The 14,127-nt window shown below is 32.0% G+C and overlaps 2 protein-coding genes across 4 annotated transcripts; both read right to left on the bottom strand.

Annotated features, from left to right (window-relative positions):
- Positions 1-1,039: 1,039 nt before the first annotated feature.
- LOC145038729 (protein DETOXIFICATION 16-like) lies at positions 1,040-3,889 on the bottom strand. Of its 3 annotated transcripts, none has more exons than XM_078986991.1 (8): positions 3,462-3,889; positions 2,826-3,370; positions 2,629-2,715; positions 2,477-2,533; positions 2,046-2,284; positions 1,849-1,967; positions 1,674-1,775; positions 1,040-1,271 (listed from the first exon to the last, which is right to left on the bottom strand). In XM_078986991.1, the coding sequence occupies exons 1-8, from the start codon at positions 3,717-3,719 to the stop codon at positions 1,212-1,214; spliced, it is 1,467 nt and encodes a 488-aa protein (XP_078843117.1). In that variant the 5' UTR covers positions 3,720-3,889; the 3' UTR covers positions 1,040-1,211. The 3 variants fall into 3 exon arrangements, with proteins under 3 accessions (XP_078843117.1, XP_078843119.1, XP_078843118.1); XM_078986992.1 differs by having other exon boundaries at positions 1,041-1,271; positions 1,689-1,775; XM_078986993.1 differs by lacking the exon at positions 2,629-2,715.
- A 1,102-nt stretch (positions 3,890-4,991) lies between these two features.
- Positions 4,992-10,178, bottom strand: LOC145038728 (protein DETOXIFICATION 16-like). The gene is made up of 8 exons (XM_078986990.1): positions 9,824-10,178; positions 8,578-9,122; positions 8,332-8,418; positions 7,801-7,857; positions 7,466-7,704; positions 7,246-7,364; positions 7,035-7,121; positions 4,992-5,263 (listed from the first exon to the last, which is right to left on the bottom strand). Exons 1-8 carry the CDS (start codon positions 10,148-10,150, stop codon positions 5,225-5,227), a joined length of 1,500 nt encoding a protein of 499 aa, XP_078843116.1. The 5' UTR covers positions 10,151-10,178; the 3' UTR covers positions 4,992-5,224.
- Between the last annotated feature and the right edge of the window lie 3,949 nt (positions 10,179-14,127).

Here is a 14,127-nt window from a genome sequence, read left to right as displayed (position 1 = left end):
ATGTATTATATGATACAAAACGATGTGGTATGGTGAGTTTGGGTACCTAATCGGGCTTGGTTAGACCCACGAGCCTAATCGGGCTTAGTATCACAGACTTAGAGCCAGAGATCGTTTAATAAACAAGCTTAATCTTAAGCTCGATCTTGGCTCATGCTTGTTTAAAATCGATTTCCAATCAAACTTTTAACGAGTTGATTCTAAGTAACCCACAACTAGTTTGACTTGTTTGCAACCTACTTCTGAGAACCATATATACACTTGCATGATATCACAAGGGCTGGTAAAAATGTACCACAGAGAACCAACCAACATGTTACCAACCGAACCAATAAAATCGGTAGCCAACATGTTTGGTAGCCAATATGTTTGGCCGGTAATACCATGTCAATTAAGTAGTTTTGGTACGGTAACGGTACAAAATTTTGAATACCACGGTTGTGCCATACCAACCTATATATATATATATATATATATATATATATATATATATATATATATATATATATATATATATATATATATATATATATGTATATATCCTTACATTTTCAAGTTTTAGTTAGGAGTAACAACTAAAAAGTAATAGTCAAAGTTACTAATATAATTCAATTGATATTGATTCTTTTTTTGAATGAAACATTATAGTAAAAGAAATTACTAACACATGGTTAAGGAAGGTACATGACACTAAAAGGATGTACTAAAACAAGCGACGACCACAACTTCAACTCACGTTCATATTTGGAAAACTTTCTAACAATTCAGTGATGATTATAATGTGAAGTCTTATATAGATTATAGTTTTAAACTCTTCAAGTATAGATATTATTTAAATATTTTGGTATATATCAATACCAATATGTACCAACCAAATTTGTTGGTAACCAACTAAGTTGGTACCAAGTATTATTGGTACGGTATTGGTAGGTAAAACTTTATGCCAATTATAATTGGTACGGTACACGGTTTGGAGGAAAAAACTTGGTACCGTACCAATTCCACCCCTAGATATCACAAAGCCACCCATCGTCAAACCAAAAATAATTCTTTAAATACATGCTATCAATACATTTAAACTTATAAACTTATAACATGTGACAATCCGTTAACTCAATAGAAATCCTCATTTACCCATCGGTTTTTCTATGATACAATCAAGATCCTAAAATAACTACCAATTAGAGACCAAGTATGTTGCAAATACAACCTCATAAGACCAAACGCGTTGGAATGTTGCCATCATACACCCCATTCATCGCTTTTTTCGCCTGCAAAACATTAGTAGATGTTAGCATTATATGTATATTTCTCTAAGTGTAGAGAATTATTATATTATTATCCTTTCTTAGTTTGTTATATATTTTCCTTTTCTTCTTTTGTGGCTAATGTAATAAGCAACTTTTCTGTTTATTTAAATTTATTCTTTTGATTCATCTTTTTAAAAAGACATTTATTTTACTTTTGTACTCTATCTCTCTTTTCTACCGGTGAGTGTGTAGTATTTGGCTGATGTGGTTGGCTCTTATGCGTGATAAGTTGGGATGCTTACATGTCGTAAGTTGGAGTCCTCGGTGTTTTAAGTTGAGTTTTTTTTTTTAAAAAGAAAATCAAGAACTACAAGTATCTTGGTAGATGTGAGACTTTAGAAGAAGACAAGTAGCTTTATATACATAAGTCATGCATACTTCTTTTTCCCAGTTCGTACAAGCCGTGATTATCAAAAGCAGCGCTGCTTGAACACCACTCCCACAAATAATCCCCATCCACAGACCCTGCAAACGAATTCAACAAAATCAAGCCCACTAAAAAAAAAGAGAAAAAAGCTAACAAGAAATCGAACATCACCTTCCCTCCCAAACCATACACAAATGTCAGAGCCATGGCGAAAGGAATGCCGACGAGGTAATAAGCTCCTAAATTCACCAACGTGCAGATCTTCTGCCAACCACATCCTCTCGCAACACCTTTGATTTCAGACCACGAGAATCGTTAAAACCTTTGGGGTTCATGGTTCATCTTTAATCTGTATATATAAGTCTAACCTGATAGTACACCTTGGATTCCATCCATGACGTTTGATACAGCGAGCACCGGCATAACTACCGACATATAGCTCACAACTTCAGCTTCATCGGTGTACAACTTAGTCCAAACGCCACCAGCCACCACTAAAAGCAATCCAATCAAGAGTACTTCTGTGACAACTAGTGATAAACCAACCCATACCGCTAATTCTGCCGCTTCGTGTTTTCCTGCTCCAAGTTCATTTGAAACCCTGGTGCTGTTAATTAGCGCGATAAATCATAAATGTCAGTAACTAGTATATAATATACTAGAAAGATATAGACATATGAAGAGTATATATATATATATATATATATATATATATATATATATATATATATATATATATATATATATATATATATATATATATATATATATATATATATATATATATATATATATATACCTGACTGCACTGCCTAAACCGAAGGGGATTCTGTAGGCCAATGAGATTGTACTAAGACTGTAGAGAATTAAAGAAGCTTTGAAATGTTAGTATGAAGTATGAAGCTCAATCTTTAAGTGGAAGAAAACAGGGCTTGAATGCATGCAATGCACCTGATACACATCATCGATGTTTCTAGCTTTGGATTTGGAAGGATTCCAGAGAGTAAAACAAGAAACTCATACGACCAATACTCCAAGCTTATATATATGATGAAAAAAAAGAACCGAAAGAAGGTATCTTTAAATTTTTAACAATAAAGACCGGAAAAGATGGCGAAAAAAACAAGCAGCATTGATTTGAAACTGACCAAACCATGAGAGCTGAAGGTATTCCTAAAGCAAGAAATCCAGCAAGATCACGAACACCATCTATCGAAAACCCGAGCCATGTTCTTTCACAGGTATGCGAAAACTTGATATAAAGACCCAGAATCAGCACATTAATCCAGTACGAGATGGCAACCGAGAGAGCAGCACCCGAGCTACCAAACCCACATTTGGAAACCAAGATCCAACAACATAACACATGAAGTAAGCTTGCAAATCCTGTGCTTATCATTAATGGCTTCGTGTTGTTTTGAGTCTGCAAGAATCTGATCTGGCATTGAAGAAGACAGTACGGAAAGATGCTGGGGATCAACCAACGTGCGTAATTCCCAGCTTGTTCCGAGATTTCCAAATCTTGTCCAAAATACGTAAAGATTTTCCCCGTGGATGCCCAAATCAGAGAAATCGGGATACCCATCAGCATCAGTATTGCCATGGCTCTTTGCAAGTGTACACCAAGCATATGATACTGTTTTGCACCATAAGCTTTTCCACAGAATGTTTCCAATGCGCTCCCCATACCCATCTGTAAAGAAATAAAATGAATCAATTAACTATACAGAAAATAACCCATAAGAGGAAACACAAGTACACAACGTAACAGATCTTTTTGTTACCATGAAGGAGAAACCCGTGACACTGGCGAAAGAAGTGGCCATAGACGCACCGGAGAGAGCAAGCTCTCCAAGATGGCCTATGAACATGATTGATGTTAGCAGAAAACTGTACTGAAGAAAGCTAACGAGAATAAAAGGGCCTGCTAACATCAGTTGTTGCTTCAGTTCTGTGAAAACCTCGGTTACATGATCAAACTCAGATCTGTATTTCGACTTTTGGATTATAAGAGAAGACCCGATAAGCGGTTTGGAGTCCATTTCTCTTCAATTTTCTCTCCTTGATCGATAGTCTTTGGAACTTTTAATAAAATAGAAGAATTGATAATAAAGGTTTTAATTAAAACACATGGAGAATGAGATGTTTTGTGGCACTTGATTTCGGAAAAAGGGATGCAATATATGGGGAGAAAAAGACATGGAGAGTTTTGTAAAAGTTGACAATGGATGTAAAAGATACATAAAATCACATTACTTTTAAAGACCGATCATGCATGATCGATAACGTGCGATTTGACTAGCCTAACAGTTGGTGACTCAGTAATAAGACCTAGTGGATCTAATTACGCTTTAATCATCTGATAATTTATTGGACAATTTACATTATTGAAGTCGAAAGCAAAAAAATTTAAGCTATCTGCTTTTTGCCCCACTTGGAAAAGCTTAGGCATACCCGTAGATATGGTACATTCATCGATGAAGCTGGTGTTTGCTTCCAAAAAGGCCTTATCCTCGTCTGAAAAGTGGAAATGATCATCAGAATTCAGAAAAAAACCCATATTCCTTGGAAAGATCATTGTCACACTCACTTTGTACATATGTAATAAATTAACCAATGTTGAAATACTCTCAATACTTTTAAGTTTTTGGTGGAACTATTTTATTAAAAAGTTCATTTTATCTCCATAATAGAAGAAGAGCTTTTTCAAATTGCTGATTTACGTCACCTAAATATAAGTATCTATTTACAATTGGTTGAAAAACAATAGACCAACCAAATCATTGAAAAACTCTTGGGCAAACTTGTTAATTAACAAGTTCTTTGAAAAAGTTATGGTTTCAAAACATTTCTCCAATAGCTTTGTCATATTTCAAACCCACCAATTTTATTAGATTATTTTATTGTTGTTTGTATAAGTTATCTAGGCTCGAATATTCGGCGTTTAATGATTTTCATATAGGTCTACCAACTTCTCATGTTAGAGAAGTAGACATCCATCAAATATTGTCTCATATTCTTTTAAAAGTATTATAGTACGGATTTTTTGCCTTTCAATAAAAAAGACTTTTGTTGATATCACACAAAAGAAGTAGTCTGCCGTATAATGTCAGTCATAATGTATATCAACACAAAACCATTGAGTGCATGGTCACTTTCATTTCAATTATCATGGTTGTGTGAAGTATTTTCCATACGATTAAAGATGTTCCCCAATATTATGTCATCAAAGAAATTGTAATCTATACTTTCACCAAAACCCAAGCTACCTGAGAGGTAGCAGATGAACCAATCAAATGCTTGCTATTAAAGAAGGTTTAAATCTGCAATTTTGATAGAAAGATTACATAATTCCACACAGAAACCGTGGAGAGAAAATCCAGCAAGAGCTAAATTAGTCCTCATTATCAAACGTCTATTCACATTTTGCAGCATCTAAGTTTTTCTTACTAATGGAAATCAAGTTTTTCTTACGATTTGTCAATCACATTAGCACGACAACGCCAGCGAATAAATATCATTTCTTGAGTCATTTCTATCACTTCGGCTAGCTGCCACCACACACCCGAAACCTTGCATTTATTGCCTGAAATAAAGTTGTAAGAACGAATTTAAATACAAATTACAGTACTTATATATCAACATAGATAAAAAGAAAACTGTAAAAATGGTTGTTGGTCCCACGTTTTTTCATTGTGGTTAAAGCCTTAAACCTTTAAAAAGATTTCATCATTTTCAATAAGTTTTGTTATGATTTTAATTTTTTTTTTTTTTTTTTTTTTTTTTTTTTTTTTTTTTTGTTAATTTTAACATTGATTGTTAACTTTTTTTTTTTTAAATCTGTATAACTATTATTTTTAATATATAATTTTATATATTAATAAATATTATTATATTATATTATTAATTTCTTTTGGTTAATTTTTTTAATTCATTTTTTAGATTAATTTTTTAATTCCTTTTTTAGATTAATTTTTTTATTGGAATATTACTTTAATTTAGTATTTTTTTATATAATAAATATTATTTTGTTGGATTATTAGTTTATTACTTTTTTCTAATTTATGTTATTAATTTTATTAGTTCCACCACAAAGTCACCAAAACACACGAAAGTGTTGCCTCTCATCATCGAAAATAGTCAGGATCACCATAAAACATCTTCATTGGAGGTCAGACAGAAACCCACCAACCTTTTACAATCATTGATGACGATAGTCAAATGCGATAACACCACTGCCATCACCCGATCACCACCACCATTTTTAATGTTAATAGGAGTTTGTTGCGCATTGTGTGAGATATGAAGAATTTCAGCAGATTGTGAAGATGTTATCGCAGGTGGCTACCGGGGATGCAGGATGGAAAAAGTTAGTAGGGTTTCGTTGAACCTCCGTTGAATGTTTTTGGCGATGAACCGGACGATTTTAGTTGACGAGCAGGCCATGCTTTTGCGTATTCTGATAACTTTGTGTTGGAACTAATAAAATTAAAAAGAATTAATATTATACAATACAAAATAAATTAATAATACATTAAATAATATTTATTAGATAAAAAATAATAAAATAAAAGTAATATTTCAATAAAAATAGAATTAATCCCAAAAAAAGAATTAAAATAATTAACTGAAATAAATTAATAATCTGATAATGTAGTACTTATTAGGATAAAAATATTATAAATTAAAAATAATACTTATTAATATATAATAATCCAATAAAAAAGAATTACTCCAATAAAAAAATTAACTAAAATAAATTAGTAATCAAATATAATAATATTTCATAATATATAAATATTATATTAAAAATAATATTTATTCATATATAATAATCTAATTAAAATACTCGATAACAAAGAAATTTAAAAAAAATAATTAAAAGAAATTAATATTCTAATCAAATAATATTTATTTTTATGTAAACAACATATATTAAAAATATCATTTATTAATATATAATAATTCAATAAAAATAAAAAAGAAGATACATAGAAATGATTCTTGTAGTTTGGTTGCAGAAATAGTCCCTGAATGTAAAATAGTCATTTTAAAAAATTAACAACCAAGTTGTTAACGGAAAATAAACCAAAACCACAACAAAACTTGTTTGAAAATGATAAATCTACAATTTTTGAAAAGCTTGGACCTTATAAAATGAAAAGCAACAAGACCATTATTGTAGTTTTGTCATAGATTAAAGAAGATCTTTCTTGATATGTGATTCAGTAACATATTATTCTACAAGCCCACTATAAAGGTTTATTGATTTAGTAATGAAGTTTACAACTCAATAGAAATCCTATATATGTAGAGATAGGTATTTGACATGCAGTAACTGGAACATGTACATGTACCTGTTGTTCCCAGTTGGTGCGCATAGTAATGACCAAGAAAACTATTGCTTGTAGACCACTCCCCCCTATGATCCCCATCCAGAGTCCCTGCATTAAAAAAATATTGTACTTTGAAAATATATAGTTAGAAAAAAAGAGCATATATATATATATATATATATATATATATATATATATATATATATATATATATATATATATTCTCTTTTACCATTCCTCCATAATGCAGTAAAAAAGTCAAGATGGCTGAACAAGGAAGACCAACGATGTAATATGCTCCAAGGTTCACAATTGCACCAATGTTTTGCCACCCACATCCTCTTGCAGTACCTTTTTTTTTTTTTTCAGAATTAAATAATGATTTGTACCTTAAAGATTCTGAATTTGCAAGTTTGGGTGCATTAAGTATCGGAAAGATGACGCTTTTTTACCTGAGAGAACACCTTGAATTCCATCCATGAAGTTGGATAATGCAAGAACTGGCATGATTGAAGACATATAACTCACAACTTCTTCTTCATTGGTGAATAAATAGCCCCAGATATGTCGAATAGCAACTAAAAGTAAGCTTATGAGAACCCCTTCTGTAATGGCTAAAAAGATCACAACTCGTGCTGCAAGCTGTGCAGCCTTTGGTTTCGCAGCTCCTAATTCGTTTGAAACTCTCGTGCTTCACATAATTCCGATATGAATATGAGTAAAAACACAAACGTATACTTTTTTAAGATATTTAGTTTGTATTTATTTTATTTTGTAGTAGATGTACCTTACTGCACTTCCAAATCCGTATGGAATTCTGAAGATCACTGAACTTGTAGTGAGACTGCACCAAAGAAAACGATAATTTAAAAAAATACCAAAAGAGGATGGTGTATTTAACAAAGCGAACACTTTTTTTTTTTTTTTACCCTTTAATTCTTTTATCTTTTACACAAGAATTTCGCAAAGGGTTGCATTGCTAATTGCGAAATTACTCTTTAAGGATACTAACCACAAAAAACCTTCAAAAAAAATTCGAAGAAAAACACCATACTTAGCATTATGTGAATGTGCATTTGAGTATTTCACAATATATTTCTATTTTGCAATATTTAATTTTCTTCGAAAATTTTAAAGATTTTTCGTGGTGATTCAAAAAACATTATATATCACAATTCACAATTGGGCACATTTGCAAAATTGGACAAAAAAGTGGTCATGTGAGTATCTTAGAAAATAAAAACAAATTAAGACAACAAAATATGATACATTAACATCAATTCATGTGTGATATGCTTAGGATAACTTAATAACATACCTGACAGACATCATTGAAGTTTCAAGTTTTGGATTTGGAAGAAGACCAGACATGAACACAAGGAACTCGTAAGACCAATACTCCAAGCTAACACATAAACATAAATCACATTAGTTTCTTTTCTAAAATAAACACAATACTAAATTACAATTTACAACCCCTACGCATCTCATAAAATTGAACTCGATAATCAAAAACATTGAAGAAAATTATACCACTATATATTCACATTCCAGACTAACTAACCAGACCATTAGTGCAGATGGTATGCTCAACACAAGAAAGTCGCCAAGATTTGTCACGCCTTCTTTACAAAAACCCGTCCATGTTTTTTCAAAAGCAGGAGAAAACTTGATATAAATCGACAAAATCAACACATTAATCCAATAAGAAACAGCACAAGAAAGTGCAGCTCCTTCACAGCCTAATCCCAACTTAAAAACCAAAATCCAGCAAACAAGAATGTGAATTAAGCTTGTTAATCCAGTGCTTATCATCAAAACTTTTGTGTTACTTTGAGCTTGTAAGAATCTCAACTGACATTGAAGAAGCCCATAAGGAAAGATACTTGGAATCAACCAACGTGTGTATGATCCAGCTTTAGTTGAGATCTCTAAATCTTGTCCAAAAAAAGTAAAGATTGTGCATGTGAAAGTCCATATGATGGATATAGGAATAGCCATAAGCATGAGTACAACCATTGCTCTTTGCGTGTGTACACCAAGCATACGATATTGTTCTGCTCCATAAGCTTGTCCACAGAATGTTTCCAGTGCACTTCCCATTCCAAGCTAATTATAATCACATAAACTTGATTTAGTTATTTTTAGATTGATGTGAAGATATTTGATGAATTGATAATTCCATCACAAGGTACATTACTATTTTCTAAATATAAATTTGGCATCAAAAGTTAAAAAGAGGACAACTATCGGACAACCAGGATACTCAAAAGGAATAACATTTGAGTAAATTGTAGGAAATAGCAATATGTAACACACAACATCAATGTACTTAGAGTTTCTTTACACAACACACATTTTTTTACCCATAGCAAAATATACGTATATTGCTTTAATCATTAATATAAAGTACATTAATTGCAATTATCCATGAAGAACTATAAGTAGGTTCCTGTTATGGTTAAAAAAAATATATAACTCCATCCATACTAGTTTTCTTATGCTACAAACAAAATTTTAGGGTACGTAAGGTATACACGTTTGCCATGTGTAATATCACTTACTGTTTGTTGGTTTTCTATCTACTTTTTTTTTTTTTACTATATGGGTCCTATGAAAGAAACAATCATCAATCTTTTGAATCAAAAGCCTGAATGCTAAAGGGTAAAAGAAAGAATTATAGTTGCAAAACAAAGAATCAAATAATAATTTCATGACAAACTCAAAATAAATAAGGAGAATTGTTCAACGACGATTATAAATAAACGTGGGACCCACTAATAAAATAATGATTGAAAATATAGTAATACCATGAAGCTAAAGCCAGTGACAGAAGCAAAAGAGGTCGCCATTGAAGCAGCAGAAAGGGAAAGCTCTCCAAGATGACCGACGAACATCACAGAAATTATCTCCAAACTGTACTGCAAAAGACTCACCACACAAAGTGGCCCTGCTAACCTCAGTTGTTGCTTCAGTTCTATGATCGAATCCGAGATGACAATGCTCGATTTTATCTTAACCCATCGAAATCTTCTAATTCTTCCCCCTAAATTAATATGATCACAACCATTTTCAGTTCTTGAATTTGGAACAATAAGAGGAACCTCAAGAACGTTTCTCGGGTTCTCTTCATCCATGGCTATACACTTTTTTTTTTCTTGAATCTTTTTAAGAAATAATGGAATATAGCAGTTGGGTTGCGCTCAGAAATTGCATTTATTGATGCCATGCTAACAGCATGTCATACGATCAAACACGTAATCCACGAAAACGCATCATATTAATTTTTTTAATATATAAAAGATAAAGATGAAGGACCCCATATATATATTGGAAATTGTGGAATCATAAATAAGTCAAGTTGAAAACATGAATTCATAAACACTTTGCAGTTTGACTAGAGATATGCCTCCAATTTTAATAGGGATTTTGCGTAGGAACAGGTGATTTCACGTAGGAACAGGGATTTTGAAGCATTGATAAGAAGTACCGTACAAATAGTTTAAGGTGATTTTAAATACACGAATAAAATCTAATTAAACTAACGAATCATAAACAAACTTTTTGATTGATTGATCTCCATTTTATTGTTTATTGGTAATTGTTAATTGTTATTTTAATAATAAATAATGTCCATTTTCCTAAATAGCCATAAGATTAATAGAATTTTTAATTACACCCCTTTAATTTTGGAAGAAGTTTGACTTAACCTAGTTATTGAGATTTTTCAATACATCAATGTCATTTTAGATACTATTAATTTGAATTTCTTTAGCAATTTTTGATTTATAATATATATATTTTTTCAAACATTACTTATATTGTAATGCATAAATGTTTAATAATCTTTAACACATAATAATCGGTTGTACATTTTTTCCAATGTATTTCTAATAAATTTTCATATATATATATATATATATATATATATATATATATATATATATATATATATATATATATATATATATATATATATATATATATATAGGATCCGGATCCGGTAGGAACCCAAATTGGTATGACCCGCGATAACTATTCTCCACCAATCATTTCGTCAAGGAAACAAATGTCAAACCCATTTACTTGGTCGTGATGCGTTCGCATGTGGTGCACGTGCATGGAACGTAATACAGATTCGATGGAATAATCATGTGCTAGGAACATCATTTAAATGAGTTTTTCTTTTCTTTTTCATTCATTTTGGTTTTTTTAATAATTTGTTTTATTTTTCGTTAAAATTTTTTAATTTTTTTTCTTAAAAAGATATATGCTCGGTTTTAATGTTTTTATATATATATATATATATATATATATATATATATATATATATATATATGTGTGTGTGTGTGTGTGTGTGTATGTGTGTGTTTATATATATATATATATTATTTTTCTAGTTTTATTTTTTTTTTTAAAATTAGTTTTTTTTTTTCCATTTTTTTTAATATCTTTATTATATACTTGAAGATAGTAGGGGGGGGGGGGGGTGTTTTAATCTTTAACAACTATAAAATTATTAAATAAGAAGAATATTACGGATCATCATCATCATATTTTGAATCATAACGATATTATGCATCATACATTTTTGCATCATATTAATTTGGATCATAATATATTTAATTAAATAAAGTTTTTGTTCAATACAACATTTGGATCATTATAATTTTTGAATCATTTGATTTTGAATCATAAAAAATATAATAATTAAGTATCATTAAATATTTGAATCAAACTATATATACATCATAACAAGTTAATGATCATATAGATATTGAATCATAATATTTTTGAATCATAAATATTTTGAATTATTTCTCTTTATATCATATTATGTTCACCATTTTTTTGAAAAACTTCTAATCTTTTAAAATCAAGTTTGGTATCTAAAACACCTTATTTTTTTAAAAATTCTTTTTACAAAATCATTAGAATAGTGTAACAACCTAAAAATTCAAGGTAAAAATTTCATTTTTTTATAATCGAAACACTATTGTAACTTTGTTCAAAACATTGAAAAGCATTTCAAATAAAACAACTATTAGAGTCCAATCCCCAAAAATCACATACTGCGGAAAACACGGGTGTATGCGCTGCGATTGCCCCAAACTCTTTCATTTGAAAATTGGAGTACCTGAAACAAAAACTGAAAACCGTAAGCTTAAAGCTTAGTCAGTTCCCTAGATACTACATACCATACATATCAACTGATCCATACGTGCCATACATAACCGCGAGCTATACATATCATTCATATATCATAATCAATAAAGGTGCTATGTGTCGCACATAGTCTTGCCATTATGCCACGAGCCGCCTCGTGGTATTCCTTGCCAGGTCGGGGGCCACAACCCTGGGTCTTCCAGACAAGTACCAGTAGCCACATCCGAGTCTTCCATGCACGCATCATAAATACAACTAGCATACAATGTACACTACTTAACTAAGTAACTGCTAGGCTCAGACCATGGTCTTGCATAACGTGTGCTAGGAGCCACCTCCTGGTCTTTCCTATATAATGCCAAGGGCTAACCATTGGGTCTTCCTACAATACATAATCCAAACACTCCTGCATTGGTGCCTTCAACCCATATAAACATGGATGAGACTCACCTCGAATGCAAAAGCTTACTGAAAGAAATCCTTAGTTATTGTCCTAATGACACCCTTGATCTAACAGATCAAAATAAAACATAATTAGCAATTGGGTCCCATTCTAAGGCCCACCATCCAAACCTGGGGTAAAATGACCGTTTTACCCCTAACCTAACATGAACCAAAACTGAGGCCTAATTCCATGAACCAAAAGGCCTAAAACCAAAAAGATCCATAAAGGCTCACTAATGGCCGAATTTTCCAAATTAGGCCCAATCCTATATGGGCCTTATCCTAAGCCCATATTTTCCTTAAATTCAATTCAGATTACCTCAAACACCCTTAGGGACAAACTTGGTCAAAGGCATAAGTCAAAAGTCAAAGTCCACGATCCAAATTGACCCAACTCGTCGAGTTATCCTTCAACTCGTCAAGTTCCTCCATTAATCTACACATATCGGGAAAAACCAAGTCAACTTGTCGAGTTAACCCACCAACTCGCCGAGTTCCTCCATCACTATGAAGATGTCTAGGAAAACCGAGCCAACTCGCTGAGTTTACCCAACAAACTCGTCGAGTTCTCCACAAACCCACTTCTTAACACATTAAGCACTTAATCCATGATAACATGACTCCACAACATGGATCTGACTTCCTTGAGTTGGAAAACCATGCAAATTTTCCAACGTTACGTTCATGCATCTCTAATTAAAGATCTTAAGGTTGGAATGGACTTAATAAATTACTTAATGCATGCATCGCACTAAAATCCTCAAAAAGTTTGCACCTTTAACCAAAACCAGCTCAGATCTGAAAGAACACCCCCTAAAATGACTTTACTCCATTATTATCCCAAAAAGAGGCCAAAACACCTCAAAACCCAAAATAAGGAGATCTAAGCAAATATAAGGCATGTTCTGAACTTTATACCTCAAATGAGTGCTAAATGATGATGATGTTTCAGATCTTCAAGCTCAAGCTTCACCATCTCTCCTTCACCAACTTCCTCTTTTTCTTTCTAAGGCTCGAAGCTACCAAAATGATCTTCACAAGGTTAATAACACACAAGGTTGATAAGGGTTAGGTTTTAGGGTTTTTGAGCTAAGGAGGCTGGGGCATGAGAATGAAACATCCCAAAATTCAAGACCAAAAATTTCGTTTTAATTAAGTTATTATAAAACCAATAGTATAAGAAAACATCCATAATAACACATCATGCCCAAAACAAAGTAGAAATTATCAAAACAGGTTATCATAAAACAATATCAAAGTGTAATCCCAAAGATCTCATGTGCGGAAAACCATAGTGTGATGCGCTGCGATCCAACCGACTCTTTTCCTTTGAAAACATAGTACCTGAAACCAAAACTGAAAACCATAAGCACAAAGCTTAGTGAGTTCCCCCCCCCCCCCCCCCCCATCATACCACATACCACATAATGCCTATCCCTCAATATCTTTCAACCGATATTTATCTGGCATATCTGGGAGCTGGGCTCCTTTTCGGTATCTTTCA

This window comes from Lactuca saligna, chromosome 4 (genome assembly GCF_052625555.1).
Source record: "Lactuca saligna cultivar CGN05327 chromosome 4, ASM5262555v1, whole genome shotgun sequence".
NCBI classification, from domain to species: Eukaryota; Viridiplantae; Streptophyta; class Magnoliopsida; order Asterales; family Asteraceae; genus Lactuca; species Lactuca saligna.
This window is presented reverse-complemented; position numbering and strand designations above follow the sequence as displayed.